The sequence below is a fragment of the Aulonocara stuartgranti genome (genome assembly GCF_965226115.1).
Source record: "Aulonocara stuartgranti genome assembly, chromosome: 12".
NCBI lineage: Eukaryota > Metazoa > Chordata > Actinopteri > Cichliformes > Cichlidae > Aulonocara > Aulonocara stuartgranti.
In genome coordinates this window covers 18,367,429-18,391,553 of record NC_138948.1, presented here as the reverse complement: position 1 = coordinate 18,391,553, position 24,125 = coordinate 18,367,429, and the positions used below count along the sequence as shown (strand labels likewise).

The 24,125-nt window shown below is 41.1% G+C and overlaps 1 protein-coding gene across 3 annotated transcripts in view; it reads left to right on the top strand.

Moving 5' to 3' along the window:
• pcsk5b (proprotein convertase subtilisin/kexin type 5b) overlaps positions 1–24,125 on the top strand; it is an 88,454-nt gene that overhangs the window by 47,702 nt on the left and 16,627 nt on the right. Inside the window, exons 12-21 of one of the 3 annotated variants that reach the window (XM_082553806.1) lie at positions 3,579–3,767; positions 7,447–7,583; positions 8,055–8,174; positions 8,397–8,499; positions 11,693–11,886; positions 14,315–14,399; positions 16,878–16,981; positions 17,103–17,241; positions 18,424–18,539; positions 20,272–22,566. In XM_082553806.1, the coding sequence (XP_082409932.1) occupies positions 3,579–3,767; positions 7,447–7,583; positions 8,055–8,174; positions 8,397–8,499; positions 11,693–11,886; positions 14,315–14,399; positions 16,878–16,981; positions 17,103–17,241; positions 18,424–18,539; positions 20,272–20,378 (1,294 nt within the window). In that variant the 3' untranslated portion in view covers positions 20,379–22,566. Of the gene's footprint in view, positions 1–3,578; positions 3,768–7,446; positions 7,584–8,054; positions 8,175–8,396; positions 8,500–11,692; positions 11,887–14,314; positions 14,400–16,877; positions 16,982–17,102; positions 17,242–18,423; positions 18,540–20,262; positions 22,567–24,125 lie in introns of those variants that run through there. The other 2 variants (XM_082553805.1, XM_082553804.1) reach the window with 2 other exon arrangements.

Sequence of the window (24,125 nt, the reverse complement as noted above, 5' to 3'; positions counted from 1 at the left end):
AAATAAAGAAAAGACGACAGCAGGCACACATGTGCAGTTAGTTTGCTGCCACATCTCTCTGGGCGTGTATTCTGTGCTTCTAGTGCAACTTGCGACATAAGTGCAGTCATCACCTCACTGCTGTGCTCCCACACACCCTCTGGCTGGCCCCTCTGACCACGTTTGGTAATGTCTGTCTGCAGCTGATCTCAGCACCACTTGGAGTATGCAGCAGGAAAACTGCATGATCCGAGTGCAATCAGACTGGTGGTAATCAGCCGTGCATCTGCTCGGTCCCAGCACGCACGGTTCAGCTATCTGTGCGGTGTCATAGAGCAGAGCTGTTCTGTCGGCTCCAGACTCCCCAGATGTTACCGCTGACCGCTTTCCAAATGGTCATCAAAACGGACATTCAGTGTGTTCACTGTTATTCGCTCCATCTAATCTGCTTCACCACCAACAGTTGTTTCTGTTTTGTACTTTATGTAAAAGTATTTGCGTCAATTAGCTGCTCAGACTTCCATTATGGAAACGCTCAGATAGAGATGAGGGACAAATGGAAAGATTATCGTAGATTATTTTCCTGTCTGCATTCAGGAAAACGTGTGCTGCTCATGTGCTGCTTTTAATTATAAATCGCCGTCGTTCCTTTCTTCACCGCTCTAACCGATGTGAGACAGATTAATTTAACGTACCAGCTCGGGTAATTTAAGCAGCATTTCTCAGCGGAAATCATTACTTTCATCTTGGTGGCCAGTGTTGGTCTTTTGCAAACACATCAGTCACAACAAATTGATGTTTTTTAGCAGTAATTAATAATCAGCAGACCAGCATTAATTACACGGTCTGAACAGCCAAAGCTGATTATTTTTATTAATGGAATAAGCCACTTTGTTACTGTTGTTCTCAATCAATTATCGAGCCAAATGCGAGGAAGTGTCGCTCCTGGAATCGCTTTTGATATCACGGGCTAGTTTGTAATTGCCTCGGGGCAATTTTACTGGCAAAGATGAACATCTGTACCGCATGGCTTCATAACTAGAAAATGTCGTGGTCGTGATTGCAACGCTTAAAACTGAATCTTTCAAAAAAGTTTCCAATATGGAAAGGTTCTCAGAGCATGTGCTGACGAACTGACCGGAGTCTTCACTAAAATCTTCAACCTTTCCTTGTCATCAAACACCGTCCCGCCCTGCCTCAAAACCTCCACCATCATCCCCATCGCCAAGAAGACAGCTGTGGCCAGCCCAAATGACTACAGGCCTGTTGCACTTACGCCTGTAGTGATGAAGTGCTTTGAGAGACTGGTCTGTCAGCACATCAGGGCCGGTCTGCCTCCCACTCTGGACCCCCACCAATTTGCCTACAGGACAAATCGTTCCACCGAGGACGCTATCACCATAGCGCTCCACACTGCGCTGAGTCACCTGGAGCACCGAGGAAGCTATGTGAGAATGCTCTTTCTGGACTTCAGCTCAGCATTCAATCATATCATCCCGGAGATCCTGGTCCAGAAACTGTCTCACCTGGGACTCTCCACCCCCATCTGCCTCTGGATCAAGGACTTCCTGACAAATAGACCACAGTCTGTCAGACTCGGCCCCCACCGGTCCAGCACCATCACACTCAGCACCGGGTCTCCACAAGGATGTGTTTTGAGTCCCCTCCTGTTTACGCTCTACACATCCGACTGCTCCCCTACCCATCTCTCAAACACCATCATAAAGTTCGCGGATGACACCACAGTGGTTGGACTCATCTCAAGGGGGGATGAGTCGGACTACAGAGATGAGGTCAACAGACTGACTGAGTGGTGTTCAGTTAACAACCTCCAACTGAACACCACGAAAACTAAAGAACTTATCTTGGACTTCAGGAAGGGCAGAGCAGACCCGGCCCCACTTTACATTCACGGGAGCTGTGTGGAGAGGGTACACTCCATGAGGTTTCTGGGCGTGCAGATATCTGATGACCTCTCCTGGACTGCAAATACTACAGCGGTGGTTAAAAAGGCCCAGCAGCGTCTCCACTTTCTGAGAGTGCTCAGGAAGAACAACCTGGAGGAGAGGCTGCTGGTGACATTTTACAGAGCCACCATAGAGAGCATCCTAACGTACGGCATAACAACATGGTATGCAGGGTGCTCAGCTGCAGACAGGAAAGTACTGCAGAGGGTCATCAACACAGCCCAGAAGATCACTGGCTGCTCTCTGCCCAGCCTGGAGGTCACTGCAAACTCTCGGTACCTCAGCAGAGCTGGCAATATCATCAAGGACCACTCTCACCCCAGCAACCAACTGTTTGAACTATTACCGTCAGGCCGACGGTACAGGTCACATAAAACCAGGACAAACAGATTCAGGGATAGCTTCTTTCCCAGAGCTATCACCGTAGTAAATAAGCACAAAAACAATTGAACCTATTCCATACCGTCACTGTCATTATATTATGCTGCTATTCATACTGTCATTATATTAATGCTGCTATCCTGTATATATTGTACATACTATTGTTTGAGTACTTACGATTGTTTTTTTTTGTACTTTTTATATTTTACATTTATATTTATTATTGAAACTTGCACCAAGGGAGTGGCACTCCAATTTCATTGTACTCTGTACAATGACAATAAAGGCTATTCTATTCTATTCTATTCTATTCTATTCTATTCAATATATAATCAAACAACAGAACTCAATGGCTGTTCTCTCAACCCCCTCCAGCCTGCAAGAAATTATTTTAGTAACTCATTTTTGTAATGTTTTGAAGAAAGTGTAATGTTTTAGTTTCCAGTGAGTAAACGCTGCATGTAATCCATTGGCAGCAGTGAGCTGATGTGTTAAGTTGGCTCAGCTGCTCCATGTGTGACTCCTTTTCTCCAAAGTGTTGCGCTGGCAAGATGGTTTTCATTGTCCCCTCTTGTGGACTCGTCCAGGTTTTGGTGCTGTATCGCTGCTCTATTAAATCATAGCACAGATGTTATTCAAGGGGCCATTAGATGTTTATGTTGGCTGCTCGGTGAGCTTTCTGCTGCTGAGCCGTGCATAGCAGAGCGAACAAATAATGTTCTTTGTCTTTCTTATCGTGTTCAGGTTCTTGGTTTCTTTGGCAGAGTGAGGTTCAAGAAATGAGAAATATTAATATGGACTTTTTTCTCTCTCTCTTTTTTTGCATGCCCTTTGGTTTTCGGAGGTTAAATCAAAAGAAGTGAAGTGAAACTTTATAATTACATTAATTGTGTCATGGCAATTAGAGCCGTATCGCTATGGAGACGGCCACAGTCTAAGGTTTAAAATGCCTCAGTTCATGTAGAGTGATATTGGGCAGATAAATCCTGCACATCCCTTGCAGAGAAAATAACTGTCAGTATGGTAAGAGAGACGCCACAGCTGCAAGTTTATATTATTATTTTATATATTGTGTATATTTTTTTATTGAAGCTTTTTTGTGATAGTGGTACTTGTTCACTGCTGTCCTTGCTGTGACCACATCATTTCCTCTGGGAATAACAAAGTTTTCTGATTCTGAAAAACTTAAAGTGGTTAAACTGTGCTGCAGCATGTTGGTTCTTTTGATGTTTACACTCTGTTTTCCTCCAGAACCATCCGTCCAGAGCACGTGGTTCGGTCCGTGTACAAGGCGACAGGATGCACTGACAACCCCAACCATCACGTGATCTACCTGGAGCATGTGGTCGTACGCATCACGATTACACACCCTCGCCGTGGGGACCTGTCAATCAACCTGACTTCACCCTCAGGGACAAAGTCTCAGCTGCTTGCCAACAGGTACAGAAGCTACTGTGAATGATCTTTTTCAAAGGTTCAGCTTCATGAACTTGAAATAAAAGATCACTTTTTTCACTTTCTTTTTATGTATTTTTTTTTAATTTAGTTTCTTTTAAAAAATGCATGCATGTGTATATTATACATTGCCAAACCAACGCCTTTGAGAATAATTTTTGGTAGCCCAGCGGGTTTGTGCCGTTCCATCTAAGGAAGAATAGCTGACCTTAATCTGTTTAATATTTGGGTTAGGGATTTATTTATAAAGCATATTGTCATGACAGAGGAGTCTAACAGGGGTTTATATGTTAGCGATAAATCATATATATAACGTAATGTGCACCTCTTTAGAAATGTAATTACACAGTCCATAGGATCTGTGATTGGCCCATTCAGTACTGTAGGTTCCTCCTAAACATTTCCAGCTGCTGCTGCTTCTTCTCGTGTGATTTTTCAAACCAGCTTAAAGAGAGAAACTGCACCACAAACTTGTGTTTTGGTGGCTATACTTGCTCGTCATCTGCAAATATAAATCCTGGCAAGGGCATCGGGCACTTAGATGGTAAATAGCCTGTATTTATATAGCGCTTTGCTAGTCCCAAAGGACCCCAAAGCATTTTACACATCCAGTCATCCACCCATTCACACACACCTTCACACACTGGTGACGGCAAGCTACATTGTAGCCACAGCCACCCTGGGGCGCACTGACAGAGGTGAGGCTGCCCGACACTGGCGCCACCGGGCCCTCTGAGATATTACATGAATTTTAAGGGGTTATGTCAGGAAGGGCATCCTCCATAAAATCCCCCAAATAGAACATGTGGAGATATCTTGTGTGGTGATATCTTGTGAATAAGGAAGCAGCCGTAAGTTGCTGAGTCTACAACAATGCCAACTGTGACCCCGTCATCTTTAACAGGCTAAAAACCTTCTTTACTGTGTGCGACATCACAACAAAGGAGGCTCCAAAACTTCAGCCATAGGGAACCTAAAACGAGACACTGCAGTGCTCAGGGTCTTTGGCTGTATATCCTTTAGCTTTAGCTGTGTGGAGTAAATCAGATAAATGACACACTGGTGGAGATACTTTTTCTTCAAAGGAAAAGTTAGTAGCACTTCAAGAAAGAACTTCAAATAAGAAAGGAGGCCCTCTGAAGTTTAGAACAAGCTAAGTGTGATTGCATTACTCTCTTAAATTATTGTTATTTTTTTATATTTGAGCTCCAGAGGTTGGGCTGGATGCTTCTGTAGCCACTTGTCATCAAACTGAGTAATTTACGTGCTGTCGTTTTGAAGAAAACACAGAACAGTGCTGTGTTATTTCACAGAACATTATAAAAAATACCGGCACTGCCAAAAAACTGTTAAACCTTTATAGAAGGTAGTTGATATCTATCAGTCAAGAATCAATCAGTCAGCTCCTAAGTAGGAATATAACCTTGCGGCTCATGCACTGAAATAGTGTTCTGAACAAGTTCGGGAGCTTAAAATAACCAATGAATGAATGCATAGGTAAGACGGCTTCCTTTGCACAGGCTTAAAATGGCTTTATTCCACTTATTCATTTTGCTTTAGCATAAAACACAGAGTAAACAATTTTGTGTATAAGCTATAGAAGCTATTAGCTTCTATAGCTTATACATCTGAGTCCTATAAGATCAACATAGCTTGAAGCTACGTTGATCTTATAGGACTCAATTGTATAATTTAAACTCTTCAGAAAAAAACTTGCTCAATCCACCAGTTTTTCTGACTCATGCCTGCCACGTCCTTTCATATAGTTGCATGTTTATCTGAATATGTCCAAAGTCCACTTACTACAACCAAAGAGCATGCAGTTGAGTGCCACAACAGACAGGAACAGCTTGAAGTTTGTGTGATGATGATGAGGGCTGCCAGTGCCAGAGTATTTCTATTAAAAAGAAAATTAATTTGAATATGAATGAAAATCAAATTAAACTCCTTACCTAACAGCAGTATCTGCAACTTCTATGGGCTGAAGTACACTGTTTCTGATCTTCAGTTATTAATTCTTTCATCTGTTTATTTTCTATTAAATTAATACCATCGCCGGACTTTAGGTCAGCTAAGACCTCTTTTTCATTGGTCTGCTGTGGAGTACTCCCCACAGTTTGTCTGGTTAATTTAGGAAAAATATGATCAACTGACAACAGATGGGAATGTGTTAAGATAATAAAAAAAATCATGTGGTTTATGTGAAAAACAGCTGCTCTCCCTTCAAAAAGCAAAGCAACCCTCAGCCCATCATACAGTCCTCATCACTTAACTGTAATATATTCATGGTTTTATCCCATCTTTGGTCGTTATTGTTGGCTCTAAGACCTCAAGCTGAAGCTTGGTGTTTACCATCTACAGTTTACCTGCAGTTGAACAGTGGCAAATATATCACTTCAATAGGAACACCCGCTCAGCCGCTTGTTAAAACAAATATCGAATATCAGGTAATCAAATGGCGACAACTGGGTGCATTTAGGCATGTATACAAGAGCAAGACGACCTGCTGAAGTTCAAATTGAACATCAGAATGGGGAATAAAGGTGCCTTTGACCGTAGCATGGTTGTTTGTGGCAGTCTGAGTATTTCAGAAACTGATCTGATCATCTGGAATTTTTCCCACGCAACCATCTCTAGGGCTTACAGAGAATGGTCTGAAAAAGAGAAAATATCCAGTGAGTGGGAGCTCTTTGAGAGAACTGCCTTCCTAAGGTCATAGGAAGGTAGCAGCAACTCGAATAACCGCTCGTTACAACCATAATATGCAGAAGGGCATCTGTGAATGTACAGCACATTGAACCTTGATGCATATGGGCTGCAGCAGCAGAAGACCACACTGTGTGCCACTACTGTCAGATAAAAATGGGAAATTGAAGCTGGATCAAAATAGGAAAGCAGTAGATTGGTCGGCAACATTTGGAAAAATGTTGCCTGATCTGATGAGTCTCAATTTCTCTTTGACTTAGAGTAGGGTCAGAATTTGGAATGCAAATGGATCATTCTGCTTTGTAATAATGGTTCAACCTCAGGTTCTTAACTTTGGACCCCTGGGTACCAACTGAGCATCATTTAAACACCACATGCCTATTGGTTTATGACCACAGCGTACCATCTATCCAGCTTACAACAGAATAATGTCACAAAGCATAAATCCTCTTGAACCAGTTTCTTCTATGTGACAGTGTATTAACTACACTCAAATGCCCTCAATGGTCCTCAATCCAACAGGACACCTTTGGCATGCGGTAGAACAAGAGATTCACATCAGTCAACCAATCAGCAGCATCTGTGTGATGCTATCAAGTCAGTATGGACCAATATCTCTAAGGAATGTTTCCAACAGCTTGTTGAATCTGTGCCACGATGGCAAAAGAAGGTCCAATCCAGTACTAGCAAGGTGTAACAAATAAAGTGGCCACTGAGTTTATGTTTACAACACTTTATCAACAGTTTTTGCTCATAAAAAGTGAATCAGCATCTTCCAACCAATCAGAATTCAGAGTTTTTACAGGTTTACTTAGCCTCTAGTAAATCTCAGTACTGTACACTGCGCATAGCTCATTAAAGGCTCTGATTGTTTGCTCTTGTATTTGCAGTGTTTGAAACACTTCCTCATCCGATAAGTGTCTGTGTGTTTGTAACTGTGTGTACTTCTGATGCACAGGTTGTTTGATCACTCCATGGAGGGTTTTAAGAACTGGGAGTTTATGACCACCCACTGCTGGGGAGAGAAGGCAGCTGGCGACTGGGTCCTAGAGATCTATGACTCACCTTCACAACTTCGCAGCCAGAAAGTGCCTGGTATGACAGTGTGAATAGTTTCTTTAACTGAATCATGTTGTATTCATTTTTTTTTTAACATTGATTTTTATGTTATGGCAACAGAAGAAGCAGAAGAGCCATTAACTTTCTCTGGAATAGGTAAAGTGCCATCAGGGCCATGCATGTTGCTCGGGAAGCCGTGAATTTTGTAACTGAAATTACCCACTAATTTACTGTCTCAGATGAAGAGTAGTAGGTTCTTAAAAGCTGTTACATCAGTCACTGTAATGCCATATAAACTACCTAGCTTTCCTTGGGTATCATTAAAACGTTTCGCGGTGGTTTCTGAAAATGCAGGGCGTAAAAATGTAGTCGGGTTTATAGTGTGACCTGATTATACCAGTAACTCTACAATATAAATATGAGAACACCCCAATTTACCCACCGCAAGGAGATAACGAAATACCTCTATTTAGGATAACTTTTATAAATGTCATCTTGTCTTTTCAGGCAAGCTAAAGGAGTGGTCACTGGTGCTGTATGGCACCTCTGTGCACCCGTACTCAACTGGGCACATAGATAAGCCTCAGTTTGCAGACCTTGATGAGGAATTCCCAGAGGAGTACCCTGGTAAGTGATAAATCCATTGCCGCCCACAGCAGGGTTGGTGACAATAGCAGCCTTTAGTAACATATTTGTCATTGCCTTTTTTTACTTCCCTGCTGTTGTGTCAAAATATTAGTATTGTAGTTTGTGATTTAAGGGTACTTTTGAAGTGCAATCAGTTAAAATAGATCATTTTAAGAGGCTATAAGACTTGAAACCCCTTTTTCTTTCTGTATTTGAATCCAGGCCCCTGTGACTCTGAATGCAGTGAGAATGGCTGTTGGGGTCCTGGACCCCACCACTGCATTAACTGCCTTCATTACTTCCTCAAGTTCAAGAACAACACCAGGTCAGACTGCTTTAGATTGTCAGAAGTTATATTGCTCCTTGAGTGTATACATCTACTCAAAATCAAACCTTCAGAATCGAACTGTATCACTCTTTGTTTTACGCCACTTGACTTTCTGCCAGAAAAGCTTTACATGGTGTGCTTTAGCCTTGTGTAGTACTGGCTCATCACAGCAAGAAGGTCCTGGGTCCAGAATAGGGATTTACTTTTTGTGTTGACTCTGTTGCTGTCCCCCTCCACATGTAGGTTTTCTCTGGGTACTCCAGCTTTCTCCCACAGTGCAAACACATGCATCACGTGGCATTTCTAAATTAGCTAAGGTGTCAATCTGGGTGTAAATGGTTGTCTGTCTGTTAGGACAGTAGAGTCCTTGCAATTTGGAAAAAAATGGATGACTGCAGAGTCAGCCGTATTCGACTGCAGTCACTCTCAGGCAAATTGGTGAAGGTTTGCAAATACTTTGCTACATGTTGCAGTAAGTCTCCACCGATGAGTGTAACATGTCCACACGTGTCTCTTTGCACTCACGGATTCGACCCAAGTGGTTGCCATCTAGTTATAGTCTGGTTATACATTCTCCTTAAATGTGAAAGAACCCTGGTTCGAGACCGGGAGGAGACAAGAACCCAGCCTCAGTGACTTCACGGGCTTGTATGCTCCTAGTGCCAGACCCAAGCACAGATAAATGAGAGTATCGAGGGTGGAAGGCCAGCCACTATAAAATCTGTGCTAAGTCAGACGTATCGAACTATCCACTGTGGCAACAACCTCATGCTAAATAGGAGAGCAGTGGAAAAGTGCCTTACTGTTGGGTTTTCTTCTTAGATTTTTTTTTTAACAAAGAAGATAAAAGATTTCAACACATGAATAAACAAAACTAATCACAGACTAAAAAACAAATGATTGAATGATTGTCCTGGCAAAACTTTTATTCCTTTATGTTCTTCGTTGTAGAATTAGGAGCTAGAACTACTTGGATCAGCTCAAACCCTATGACCCACAATGCCAAAAAAAACCTTGTTTAATGAACTCCAACAGAGCCATTTGAGCCATCTCCTTTGTTAATTTAAAGGCAACACATGGAAAACCCATGTCTGGCCCAGCAGTTGCTTCGTCTTTTGATCGTTTTTAGGAGTAAGAGGTCCAATGAGCAGACGGATCAATATTAGCTGAGGGGCTTTCAATCAGATAGTTTTCCAAAGGTAAAGTGAACATTGGTGCATACAAATCCCTCGATCTGTAGACTTAACCAGCCGAAGGCAACATTTCAGTTGTTTACATACCTCAGAGAAACATCTGTTCGCCAGCCTGTTTTGTGTGATTGGGTTTGATCATTAGGAAACCTACAGAAATTTAACATCTGCGTTTATTTTTAGTGCATTTTATTTATTTATTTTCATGTGAATCCAGAAAAAGAGTGTTTCTACGTTTTGACAAGTAAATCTGAGAGAGAAAAACAAGAACTGAGAACTGGCTACTGAGTTTTTGGAAGCTTTGCATTGCACTGTGCTTTATATAAGGAGACTGTTACATGGTGAGCTTGGAAACTTTCCTGATGGTGGCCTGATTAATTACACCACGTCAGTCTGATTGTGTGTATACAAGCCCGTGTGTGACTGTAAATTTGTGCATGTGTCTACATTTTGTGCTTGCCCCCCGGGATCAAAGTCTGTAGTAATTGCCTTTGTGTCGGCCTGTCTCTGGTCTAATAAAAGACAGGCCGATGCAGGTGCATGAGAATGTGCAAGCTTAGGTGCTGCCTTATCATTAGCTCACTTTAGAGGTGTGCTGCCCTTTTCTGCCACCACAGGGAGCAATTGATGAATGAAGATTGGAGGAAGGAGGAGGGGTGGCAGCAGCGTCTAGTCATCAGATAATTACATCCCTACATGCGTGTTTGATGCTTCACATACACCAAAGGATGTGGGGGTCTTTGGAATTTCTTTTTATGTATTTTTGAGTTTGATTCTCAGGGTAAACTATCAGCTTGTAAATAGTAATCGATTACATTTTAAAAACATTTTCTTAGGTTCTGAGAGAACTATCGGTGTTTGTTGAGGGATAATAATATGCAAATATTTGTAACCGTTTATAAAGTACACATTTGAATTTAGATCTGTTAGCTTTGTTGGCATGTACAGGGGGCCAACATTTTGAATGCGCACCCTTCTGGCTTTCCAAATTTCTTGCCTAAATTCAGGTTTGAATTTCAAAGTTCCCTTCTATTGTCTTCTACATGTTTAATCAGTGTGTCGGAGACAAAATAAGGTTTGAAGTTTTAATTGGTGTCCTGGGTTTAGAGGTTACACTACAGTACATGCTGTTGTTACAAAAGATATTTTTTTCTTTTTATATAACCATTTCAGCAAACCAGGCATGTATTTAAGTTGGAGGATAAAAGCATGTCTTTTGTACTTACACACGTGCAGTGTGTGTTTTTTGGCAGAAGGTGCACGCTTGTGTGTGCGTTTTTTTTTTTTTTTTTTTGTTTGTTTTTTTTGCTCTTTAGCTCTATGGAGGTCATTACTTCAGGATGTGAGCTCGGGTTAAAATGATGGGGTGCTAAGGAGCTGTGAAGTTATTCAGTAGATGTTGGCCTGTTCGTTGTGTAAAACCTGCACGCACACATTTATTTTTGCATTACTTCACAGATATTTTATTGCATTTTAGATCATATTTGCTGCAGAGATTATGTATTTATTTATTTTTTACATTTCGGTCTTTGGTTTTGATTTGGTCTTCACTGGTCTGCTGCTGAAGAACGCTGTCCTTCAGAGGAAACTACAGCCTCAATAAATCTTTAAGAAAAATGTGCTATAGATTTTTTTTTTACATGCTTTCATGACACCTTTTTTTCCATTCTTCATTTTTTTTATACTAAGTCTTCCTGTTTTGTATCCAAAGAAGTTCTTTTAAAAAAAAGCTTTGATGTTTTGAGCTCCACCTGAGTGTTAAACTTGCATAAACATGTTTCCGAGTGTAACTGTTCACTTATTTTGCGCAGCGTTGACTAATCAATCTGAAAATTACAACCTTTGTATAAGGTTGTAATTTTTTTTTTTCCCTCACCTTTTTTTTGTTGTCTTTATATTTGTCTTCAAAACCTCCAAAATGACATGTTCCATCTCAAGGAGGTTATCCTAATGCTCTAAATGTAAATACTTTTCCTGTCTTCAATGACTTTTCTTTCCAGGATGTGTGTTTCGGAGTGCCCCAGTGGATTTTTCCGTGATGATAGGAAACGTTGCAAGAAGTGCTCCTCCTCTTGTGAGACCTGTGTTGGTAGTCGTAGTGACCAGTGCACCACATGCAGGAGTGGTTTTAACCTCATCGAGGGCTCCCACACGTGCGTCGCCAACTGTCCTGACGGCTTCTACCTCGACAGCGGTAGGTTTCCCCGCAGGTCACACCGGGTTTGTCATGGCTAACCTCTGGGTCTGAAAAGTAAAGCTACTGCAGAAGTGCCATATCCTGCATATTTTTTGACACCCAACAGGGGGCGACTCCCTAAGTAAAAAAACATCCCGACGGGTTTATGGTCTCAGTCGCTAGTTTTAGATTTTATTTAAGAAAACACATTGTTTGTTTCGTAGAATAATAATGGATTGGATTTATATAGCGCTTTTCGTGGCCCTCAAAGCGCTTTACAATTCCACTATTCATTCACTCTCACATTCATACACTGGTGGAGGCAGCTACAGTTGTAGCCACAGCTGCCCTGGGGCAGACTGACAGAAGCGAGGCTGCCATATCGCGCCATCGGCCACTCTGGCCAACACCAGTAGGCGGCAGGTGAAGTGTCTTGCCCAAGGACACAACGACCGAGACTGTCCGAGCCGGGGCTTGAACCGGCAACCTTCCGCTTACAAGACAAACTGCCAACTCTTTGAGCCACGAACGCCCCGAATAAACATTAGAGTAACATAAACGAGAAGCAGGGAATGTGTTATAGTATATTACTGTTTCTCACTCAGATCTATGCTTCACTCGGTTTCAAAACGTCAGGTTTTTTTAAACCAATTAGTCACATCACGGTGGCTGTGCATTTCTTATTTACAGGCTGTCACACAGTTTTGTTATAAGTTTCTTGGGACTTCAGTTGTGTTTCTGTTGTGCACTTGTTTTCTTAAAATGCCAAAATCTCACTGTTATTCTCCGTGTCCACTGCACAATCATCTGTGCCTGAAGTTCCTTAGATTACGACTGTAGAGAAATACACTGCCATTTGTAAATGGTGGAGGAGGTTTCTAAAAACCTCCACCCTTAGCAGTAACTATCACCAGTCTGCTTTCATTCACCACACCAGAATGATGCCATTGTACCCTTGAGGTAATGTCTAGCCGCTTGTTTGTTGTAATGCACTTGCTGATTCAAGCTGAACTGAAAAGTTTGTGGTAGTGAACCGTTTGGCTACGTCAAATTAAAGTGGAATAAAACATGAAATAAAGCAGATCTGCAGGAAGATTATGCTTGGATTAGGTTTACAATCATTTTTCCTTTCTTTTTTTTCTTCCTGTGTTAAATTCTGGCATGTAAAGTATTCAGTAGTGCAGTAGTATTCACAGAAAGTATGCGCTTTACGGGTTCAGAATTTTTGCCAGTGTTTTTTTTTTTTTTTTTTTTGTTAATAAAAACAAACCAGAAATGAGAGACTGACACTATGTATATATTATAATTATGTCTTTGTATTTGCCAGGATAGTGTGTAAGCCCTGGCAGCTCTGAGAGTCTCTGGCAGCAGATCTGAGATATTCTGATGCAAGTTTAATCATAACATTTTAACAGGCCAAGATGTAGTGGGTACATTTTCCCTTTTGGAATGGCAGCATAGCCGAGGGTTTTTTGGTTGTTGTTGTTTTTTTTAAATAAGAAAACTGGAGTTTATTTTCTTTTTAACATTCTGACAGCAACATTGACATTATTTTGTTACCATATCACGGATAAACCAATGTAAGCTAGGCTCGCTGTGCTATTGATGTTAAAATTAGTGCATATATACTAAATGACAAAGCGTTTGACCAGGATTGTACTATTTATTGTGGTTTCACTAAATCTTTTCTAATCATTAATCATTTTGTGAATTGTTTAAAATGCAAAAATATTCAAGAAACCCTGATATAACATGGAGAAGGGTAGAAATCAGCAGCAGATGGTTTTTATACCCATTTTAAAAACCCTACAATTTCTAAAGAATTTATATTGATTGATGAGCCAAATTACACTCTAATGTTCACCTACAGCTCTGAGCCAAAATGCCACAACAACATATCGTCCAACTTTTCTTGGAAACCAGTCCGTAGCCTGCTCATGTCCTTCCTTCATCCTGTAAGGATTCCTAAAAATCCAAAAAATCCAACCAGCATTCTTACTGACAGTCTCCTCGTCCTTTCAGGGAATGATAAAACATGTTATTAGCATAACTTTTTGGCAATCACCATTGCTACAGAGGAGTCCATGTGCTTTGTGTCAAAGCGTGTCATTGACTTTAGTCTGCCTTTTGAAATATTCATCCAGATTCCCATCCTCCCTCAACACTATAATCTTCTTTCAGCCCCACAGAACCTTTCACCCCTCATCTCGCTATCTCGATTTCCTCCTCTTTTTTTTTTTTCCTTTTTTGTCCTTTTTGCCTCTTCTTCTCAATATTCTCTCATAACTTTACTCGCTGGTCTTCCTCACACATTCGACTCCAACTGATACTCTTCATCACTCTTTCCCCTCTATTCCCCTGCTGTTTTTTTTTTTTTTTTTAATGCAACCAGACTTCTGGTTCCTATTATGTGCTGTGTATGACTCGCGCACTGTGTGTCTTCCAGATTCCAACATTTTTAGGCGATGTCAGGAGAACTGTAAGAAGTGTACAGCCTCCAATATCTGCACAGAATGTAAACCTGGGATGAGGTAAGATGGGTGCCACGTTGAGCAATTCCTGACTAGAGTCACTGATTATAGTTTAAAGCATTAATCATTTTCACAAACAGCACAGCCTTGAACTTTTTTAGTCATCACGTGAAAGAGGTGCATATGAAAAGTCAATGTAGCACTGTGCAAAATGTGTTCGTGTTAGACCACCCACCATTCCTTTACGTCTTGCTTTCTCACTCATTATCAGTCCAGGCCTTGTACTGACCATTTTCAGAAGAATGATTGTTGTTGTTGTTTAAAGCCACCTAATATTGACCTATGAGCAGTGATGGGAATAACGGCGTTACAAGTAACGGCGTTACAAGTCGATCCGTCTACTGTTTACTGTAGCCTCATTGGAATTGGTCTGAGTGGAAGGGTGGCTGTCAAGAAGCCAAGTTTTTTAACCAGCCAGGTATGACATATTACACAAGAACTGGATTCGAAATCAGTGGTTTATGGGGTGATGAATCCAATTAACTTTTTGCTTCAGATTGTTGCCAATATGTATGGAGGATGCCTAGAGAGAGGTAGGACACAAATGTCTACAGCCATCTATAAAACATGGTGACATTGATGCATTTTCATTGCTGGAGATCTTATCAAAACTGATTTAATTTCAAACATGGACTAGCATCAGATTTTGACTCACGATGCAATACGAAGTGTAAAGCATCTAATTGGCAGTAAATGTATTTTTCAGCATGACAATGATCCCAAACACACTGCCAGTGCAGTAAAAGGTTAGCTGTGTAGAGAAAAACACAGTAATGAAACAGTATGGGATCATCTCGACAGAGAATAGAACAAATGCCAGCCAACATCCAAAGAAGAGCTTTAAATGTCCTTCAAGAAACCAGGAGAACTATTCCTAAAAACGACTTAAATTACAAGAAATCCTGCCTTGCGTTTTTCGTGACGGTTGTGCTTTGGCTGTAAGATGTTGGGCAGTAGGAGAGTGTTGTGATGTTTTGTGAGAATCTCTGACAATCAGATGTGAACATCAACTTCTTTTACAAAATGGTCAGTTGCATGACTGTCAGAAAGTAAACAGGACTCAACTTCTGTCTTAAGTGCTTTTAAATTATCATCTGACTAATCAGGTTTTAATGTATGAGGTACTGCAACAGGAAAAGATTGGTCTGAAAACCTCCAAATTTTGCCCCTCATTGCAAACAGTTGGATGTTTTTTGTCACCATCGTTGAGTCTGTTTATATAACATTCACATTTAAATGTGGTCAGAAAATCGTACAAACTAGCTGGTCTCAAACACACTGCTCAGTTAAAGCTTTTTCACCCGTTCTTACACTCTTGCTCAGTGATGCTTCAACAGGAACAGCCACTGAACTGCTGTGATTATTGGACAACTCGCTTTAACTCCTGAACCGCAAGTGGGTTGTGGTTCATTATACATGGACCGCTTCTACAATATGTATCATATGAAGGGCTTTGTGCTTTGATAAGCCTTGAACATAAAATTTGACGTAGATTTCCCCCCCAAATATCACTGTTGTGGTTCCAGGATAAAAACCTTTTGTGCTCATTGACTGTAATGTTGCAGAAGTGCTACCATTTTATTCCAGAACATTGTATACTTTGTGGTTTGTACAGTGAACCGGTGAAACGAGGGTTTCCCAACTTTTATCCACTTGGGATCCATATTGAGTAAACTGATAGTTATCCAGTGTGGTCAGTGGCTTATGAAAGCCCACATATGCTTGTGTAATGTGGAGACCCAAAGGAAGAGGATCTGTTTTGCGTTGTAATCCTTACTTTGAAGAGGCTATGATCTGAACCGTTTACCCAGCCATTGAGACATGGTTCAGTTCATCATTTGGCCACTTCCACAGGAGCCTCTTCAAAATGACCCAGCTGCATTTGACCTGACTGAGGATAGTTTCTAAAGTGCTGGAATTCCAGCTAGGTCAGGAAAGAAACACTTGTGAAGTGTTTAAACATACTGTGGTCTTGAACCCAACTTTTAAGTGCATAGTGTTGCCAGAGGTGGAGGTGGGGAGGGACACTTGTAGGCCATAATTTCCTCTGAACGCCTCAGAGACCACAGAAACACACACATACACGCGCAGACACACACAGTCTCTCCTCTTCCACTTAGTCCACCATTAATGCTCAGTTAGGAGTCGGAGAGGAAGACGGGACCAGACGAAATTGTTTCTGGGAAACCTAAGCTAACGCGGACCAGCTGTTTTTCAGCTTAGCAAAGCTCACCAACCTGTCCTCACTGTGACTCCACAGAGCCGACTTTGTAACCTCCAAACCTGCTACATATCTGACCTCTTCTCCACCATCTGCCACCTTTAAAATCAATGCAAAAGTCAGAAGCATGTTGTTTTGATGCACACTGCATCCACACAAAGGAAAACATGAGGCTTTTTAATGTCCGGTGATTTTACTGCAGGATGTTCTGGTTTTACTTTAAAGTTACGAGTGCCTTGTTTCGCTTCACTTTCCAGCCTTCAGGCAAACAAGTGTCAGATGACCTGTGACGCCGGGACTTACTACAACGGCCACAGAAGGACCTGCGAACCATGTCACCGGGCCTGTGCCACCTGCGCAGGTAGGAAGTAATGCTTGCAGGATTACATTTGTAATGTGCAGTAAATCTGTGCGTTTTAAAGACACGATCAACATTTTCTATTTGCCAGTGTAACGCTCAAAAATGCATTTGTGTCTTGCAGGCACAGGAGTCGAGGCGTGCACAAAGTGTGCGGACGGCTACTTACTTGAGGATTGGCGGTGTGTTTTAACATGCAGTCCTAGCTACTACCTGTCAGAGCAGACCTCAGACAACGGGCAGGTGCAGAGGTCCTGTAAGAAGTGAGTCAGCACACCTGCCAACACCTCTACGCCACGGTGAAAAGGGGTGGTGTGGGGGGACGACTTTCCAGTCTGTAGAGATAAACAAGGAAGTTTCTTTTGCTAGTGCAAGTGCAAATTTCCAACTTAAACCTAACTTTAGCCTCCGCTGTTATTTTCTTATTTCTCTCCCTGCTCTGTGCATTTCTGGTTTCTGAGCTGGCAGCCTGAAGATGGGCACCTACATCTGATGAAATCAAAACTCGGCTGCACTACACCTGTATTTAAAAATTCAAACGGGGTAATTCAGCAAAATTGCAATCAGTCACTGATGACAGTAAAAGTAAATGAGAACAGAAAGCCTGCAATGAAGGACTTCCCAGTAAACCACAGTCACAGAGCCAGTCAGCGCTGACATTTGGTGCCGTCATTGTTTTGTTGTCTTTAAGCTGTGTGAGCTTTTCCCACAGACGGCTCTGTTGAGTCACCCTTCGCTAATGTTAACCTGAATGAGGACGGAAAGAACACGTAAACATAATCATATCCCCATGATTGACAATGGTTTGATGACTACTTTGCTAGTTGAAACTCATCCACAGCGTCAGACATCTTGTCTGTTCCTCTTATGGCCTTACCTCCCTGCTATGTTCCCTTCCCGTCTTGAATTATTTATTGCCCACTTGACCCTTTTACCGTACTGGATTCCTTCATGCTCAGCTTCAGATTTGTCTCAGAAAGTGATGTTTTCACACTAGCGGGATGATAAATGTGATAACTGTGTCTAACACTTGCTCCTAAAGGATTGCTTCAGGTATCTTCTCCTCCAGATTTTCTGTGTTCAGAAATTTGGCACATTTGCAGACACCGCTCACCAGCAGAAACCGAATAGGCCAATAATATTACATATAAGAAAAGTAAGAGAATAAATAAGAGAGTCTACATAAATTACAGCTTTTTTTTCCATTTTTGTAAAGGTCTAATACTGCAGTATAATATATGCGTCAGGGTTGTTTTCTGCTATTAATATAGTCATACCTTTTAATAGTTCTGGTGTTTGTAGACTGACAAAGTTGAAATGTGAGCTCTAACAGGTGTCATTCATCACTGCCTTTATAGCGATCGATTTACTTCCGATTTTGGCGTGCAGGAATAAAGTTTGTGCTGCCTTGACTAGCATCTAATTCCTCACGCACCCTTCGGCAGGTGTGACAGTAGCTGCTATGAGTGCTTGGGGCCCGGGGAAAGAAACTGCAGCAGCTGCAACAGTGGTTACAATCTGGAGGCAGGAGCCTGCGTGGTGAGCACCATCTGCAAAGATGGTGAGTTGTCAGCTTTCTTATCAATACCATGATCTGGATAGTTGTTTATTATTTGGAATGGTTTTTATTTGGCCCACAGGTGAAGTAGTTTGACAAAGAAAATGATTCACTTGCGGCCATTTTTAAGAAATTTGAACTCTGAACTAACACGTTAAATGAAACCGCTCACTGCTGTAGCTCCTAACCAACAAAGCTGTGCTTTTAGCTTCTGTGCTCTACATCCATGTCCTGCATGTCACTAATATAAAACCTCTCTGGGACTACGTGCTCACACGTTTCTATCATATGACATTAACACAGTGCTTTCCTGGGTTCCTGAACTTTGTTGGATCGCATGGGCAGAAAAGATTGTTGAGTATCTACTTATGCGCTCTTTTATGTTTTCCTTTGTATTTCTTGTGCTCCATGTTGGGGTCATTCATTCTCAGCAACACGCAATCCTGTTTGAGGGATTTCCTGAGATTTGGCACGAATGTTCACTTCGGCCTCCAATATCTAAATCTTCTAAGTCTTGCACTAGTTTACTGTGACCTCACAAATACATTTTGGTAATAACTCGAGAAATCATGTGTTTATTATGGCTTAAGTTTAGAAAACTGTCCAACAAGATAAAATGCTGAAGTGGTAATATTTTTCATTGAGATCTTAAAGGTCTAGATGAAAAATATTGGCCCGCGTTACCATTGTTTAATGCCATAACTCAAGGGGGTGGATTGTGACCATAACTGTTCAGTTGCTAAACATTATTAAATCCCTTCCAAGTCTTCATTGATATATTTTTATATTTATTTAAATATTCTGCTCAATCTTCTCCTGCCTTACGTTGTGTTCTCCATTTTCTGTCATCCACGCCTTGTGGCTTCTCCTCCCCAAATTGAGCATGCTCTGCTGATGCTCTTCTAAATGCAAACATTCCCTTTCTTTCGTTATTATTTTTTCTTTCCCCCCACTAACCCCTCTGATGTGATGGTCTGATTATGAGGCTTTGAATAAATCCTGTGATTTTCTGCTCTAGCCGTGACCTTCTATTTAAAATGAACCCTTGGCCACGAAGTCTCGGCTTGTGATGAGATAAAGCTCCGAGGATAAAATATCTTTACTGCGTGACCTTTCTGTTAATGATGAGGACTTTAAGTGCACACTCAGTCTGTTTCCTGTCTTCCTAAACCCCCACCCTCCGCTCCAGCTTCTTACTGGTGACGTTTTGATTTGCAGCTCCGATGTGAACTGCTGTTGAGTTGTGAAAGAATTGGCTCACAGGATTTACAGACTGGCGGTCCACTTGTTGTCCCCTTTTTTTTTGTTGTTGTGCAAAATGAAACCACGTTGTGAATTTCAAAAATCTTCAATTTTCTAATTGTGTGACGTTTGTTTTGTTTTCTCTCTCTCTCTGTCTCTCTTTCTCTCTCTTTTTTCCTTCCTGAATCTGATTCCCCTCTCTCCTGACATGGATTGAAATCACTCCACCGGACTGCAATAATTTTCCTCCTCGATGAACACCACCTGTGATTGGATTAAACAAACAAACAAACAAAAACCTCTTCCTGTCACCTGAACCCTGTCTCCTGACCAATCACACGGCTCTAAACCATCACAAATGGTTCTGCCCTTGTGTATCTGTGTGTCTGTGTGTGTGTGTGTCTCCTTTCTCCCCTCTCCATCCCCACTACCCCCCCCCCCCCCCCCCCCCCCTCTTTATCTCCTCTTCCTGCTCTGTGGAAAGCAAATGAAGAATCTTGGGCGGAAGGCAGCTTCTGCGTGCTCGTTAAAAAGAACAATCTCTGCCAGAGGAAAGTGCTGCAACAACTGTGCTGCAGAACATGCTCACAAAAGGGGTGATGGGACGTAGTTGCTGGGTGTTAAAGGGAGTGCAGGGGGGGGATGCGGGGGGAGGGGGGCACAGGGGGCACCCCACTCCTCTTCAGACCCCCTGCCCACTCATTCACAGTCACATAATTTATAAGAGAATCTGTGCCTCTTTTAAAGGGACTGCATCGGAGGTGCGATGACAGGACTACAACAAACCTACCTTTTTTTCTGTACTGGGACACACACGAGGTCAGGGCGTAATACGACTGGGACTTACTTCAAGAACAAATGAGCAAATGAAAACATAAGCGAAAACAAACAAAAGAATAAGTGTCGGTATTTTGTGACCAAAGCATTGATGCCAAAATAATTGAACCTCCTTTTTTTTTTTTCCCTTCCTTCTTTTTTTTGTTTTTTTGTTGCCAGTATAGGAATTATAGCTAAAATGCAGGAGCCGCTCAGCCTGTGTCAAATACGTCTGTGTGCATTTGTATTCTGGCTCCTCTTCCTCCTCTCTTTCCAGTGTTAATGATAAACAGATGGAAAGCGAACATACAGTAGGAAAAGCCGTGGTTTTATGCCTGTAAATATACGTCAAAGAGGGGGGACGACAAAAAGAAAAAAGTAAAAACCAAGCTCACGCAGTAATGTGAAAATAATGTGTGTCTGGGCTGACTTTGGCTGTGCGAGAAGACAAATTTACACACATTTTAATATACACACACACACGGCACACAAATGCGTCCATACCCCCTCACACACACACACACACACACACACACACTATGCAGACACTTAATCTGTGCACCACTTGAATTCACTGTATACAAGGCGGATGCATGTCGCTGACCAGAATCACCCCATTTCATTTACTTAAAACGTAAAGTTACCCTTTGAAGAGCGTGTGCGTTTGTCTTTACTGGGTCTCGGAGAATGCCATTAATTCTTGATGTAAGCCCAGACAGCATTGATCCATCAAGAGGTACTACAGGACGAGTCAATAGTCATTCCTTCCAGAGCTTCTGCAGTGAGGTATAGTAATTTTGTGGTACTAGGGATGTACCGATGCAAATTTTTCACACAAAATGATGATTATAGATACTAAACTTTTTTGTTTCCCCCCAAACCGAGTATCGATTCCATCCGTCTCTGTGATCAAACGATTTAAGCCTCCTCCGTCATTTTTGTTGTCACTGGATTAAAGTAATTGAAGTTTATTCATTAAAGGGAACTGAAATTCTACTACATGTTGGTTATATTTTCCACACAAACAAAAGGGTATGTGTATCGGTGCATCCCCTACATGTTACTGTTATCAAATAACATAGAGTTTTAGAAGTCCAAACTTTTCGTCATCCCATTATTATGGCAAAGCATATCAAGCTGAAATACTGCTCTAAACTCTGACCATGGTGGGGTCAGCGATTGAAGCAGAAAAATGCTGTTATCACGTTTCATCGGCAGGTAAAGGTCTGCGACAGCTGAGCGAAACGGCGGGGTGCTGGGATGGTTTTACTCTGAAAATTCATGTTCAAAGTCTTTCTCATTTTATTTATTGGCAGCAGAACTTTTGGCCAGTTAATCCAAGGGGGAAAAAGCCTAAAACAAACATAATGCAATCAAATTATTATTATTACTTTCTTTTTAGACAGAATCCATTGTGTTAGAAATTCAAATCGCATCGTGTGTGCGACAAGGCCGTCATACGTCAGGTGCCCGGTTTCTCCTCCTGTCTCTGAACTTTACCTGATCGAACTCAAAGGGTTGTCCTGGAGGTGCTGGCTTCTATTAAAGAACAGCGAAACAATAAAAAAATAAAGTAAAAAATATTAAAAAAAATGTTTAAGATTGTTATTTTGTGTGGGTTATCGCACCCGCAGCTTGAGCATTTACAGTATTAGATGAATTGTTGTACCGTTATCTGGTTATGGTTCTTGATGATTTGTAATAAAGATTGATGAATCCCCTGTTTTGTTTAACAAAAACTTAATCTTGGTCATTGTTTAAGATGACACGTGTGTGCGTGTTCGTGTGCGCGTGTGCGTGTGGTAGAAGACGCACGCACATACCCACCCCTCATATAAAAGCTGTTTTTATTGTGTACCTGTGACATATCTGTGACAATGCATTATTAATGTTACTCAAAGTCCTAGTTTTGAAAATCTTTTTTTTTCTTTTTTTTACTTAAGTGTTCTTATTAAAATGTTTAATCTGTTCATGTTTTTTTCCCTTTGAGTTCCATTAATTATTTTGAGGGTGTATTAATCAGTATTATTTCATTCATTAGCATTTTTGTTTGCTCACTTTCCAAGTCATTAAGTTTCCCTGTTTTCACTCTATTGAGTTATGTTTTACAAATTCATGAAAGGCAAAAACATCATTGAAATTCAGATCCTTGAATTCGTTTTTCGGCACTCAATCGCATTGATTAAGTGAAAGTTGTACATGCCCCAGGCGCAGCTCTTAAAGGGAGATATGTGTGCTCAATTACAATTAGGTGGAAGCTGAAACTGGTCAACAGTGTGTGTTTTTGGGTGCAAGGTTTATTTAACATCTTTGGATTTAACTTTTACATGTATTAGATTACATTTATGAATATAGAATGTTTGTCACAAAGCCGCAAATAATAGCAAAAATATGACGCTGTATGGGACGATGCAGATATGTGATGGTTTGGATTGATACCTCACAGTAAGAGGGTCTGGGGTTTGAATCCACTGGCCGGCTGGATCCTGCAGACGTGTGGGGTTTCTGCATTAGCACGTTAGTTGAGTCTAAATCTAGGAGTACGAATGAATACATGTCTGTCTCTGTGTTAAACCTGTCCAAGGTTTACAACAAAGATAGTCTCCAAGTGGATAAGTGGTGAAGAAAAAAAGTAGTAGTTTGGATACATGAATAAATGACATTTGTGGGCTTGTGATGACCAAAGCAGCTTCTAGTAATCGTCACTCAGAGAATGAAGAAATTTACAAACCTTATTTAGCATCGTTCTTACATCGAACAGTTTGAGGAGATTTAGAGACTTTAAATGAAACTTAATCACAAAGTAGTAAATGAGTGCCGTTTAGATGTATCTGCATCTACAAAACTGGAGACCTCAACACATTCTGGGGAGATATGTAGTACTACAATAATATTTTCAGGTTAAATGTCCCATTAAATACTAATCACTGTTTAATATCAGCCTTTCAGGAAACATTTCAGTGCCAGGATGCAGTCTTCTCACACTTGTGTGGCTGTTGTATATTCATTATCAAAATTAGGGTTATTTTTAGTTGCACCCCACTGCAACTAGATTTGCTGTGCATAAAATATTTTTTTTTAACAGGGGTCTGACTGATAGGACAGTTCGGGAAACTCTTTAGTTTCCAGCAATCAAACATTTTTTTCGTAATAGTAAAGAAGAGCGTCAGCATCCTATATAAACTAGCACATAGGCATGATGCAGGACTGTTTGGCCTGCTCGTGATGGTAAATAAAATATAATCACATTGAGAAAAAGCAGTGATAGGTCTTGTTTATGCAAATGAATAAGAATTTATTTTAAAAAAATACTGTGAAAATGAAATGATGGTATAAAGGTATATCTGCATAAATGCTAAAAGGGGTCTTTTTAGCCTGTTAGTAGGTGGGTGCTAAGCAACATGATAACTTCATAGTAGCTGATATAGACAAGAGTCTTCAGGAGTCTGAGATATACCCTCAAATTATGTCTTACGTTATTATTTTATTATGTTATTGTTTTTCTTTTTCCTCTGGTTTTTGTGAGTTCAG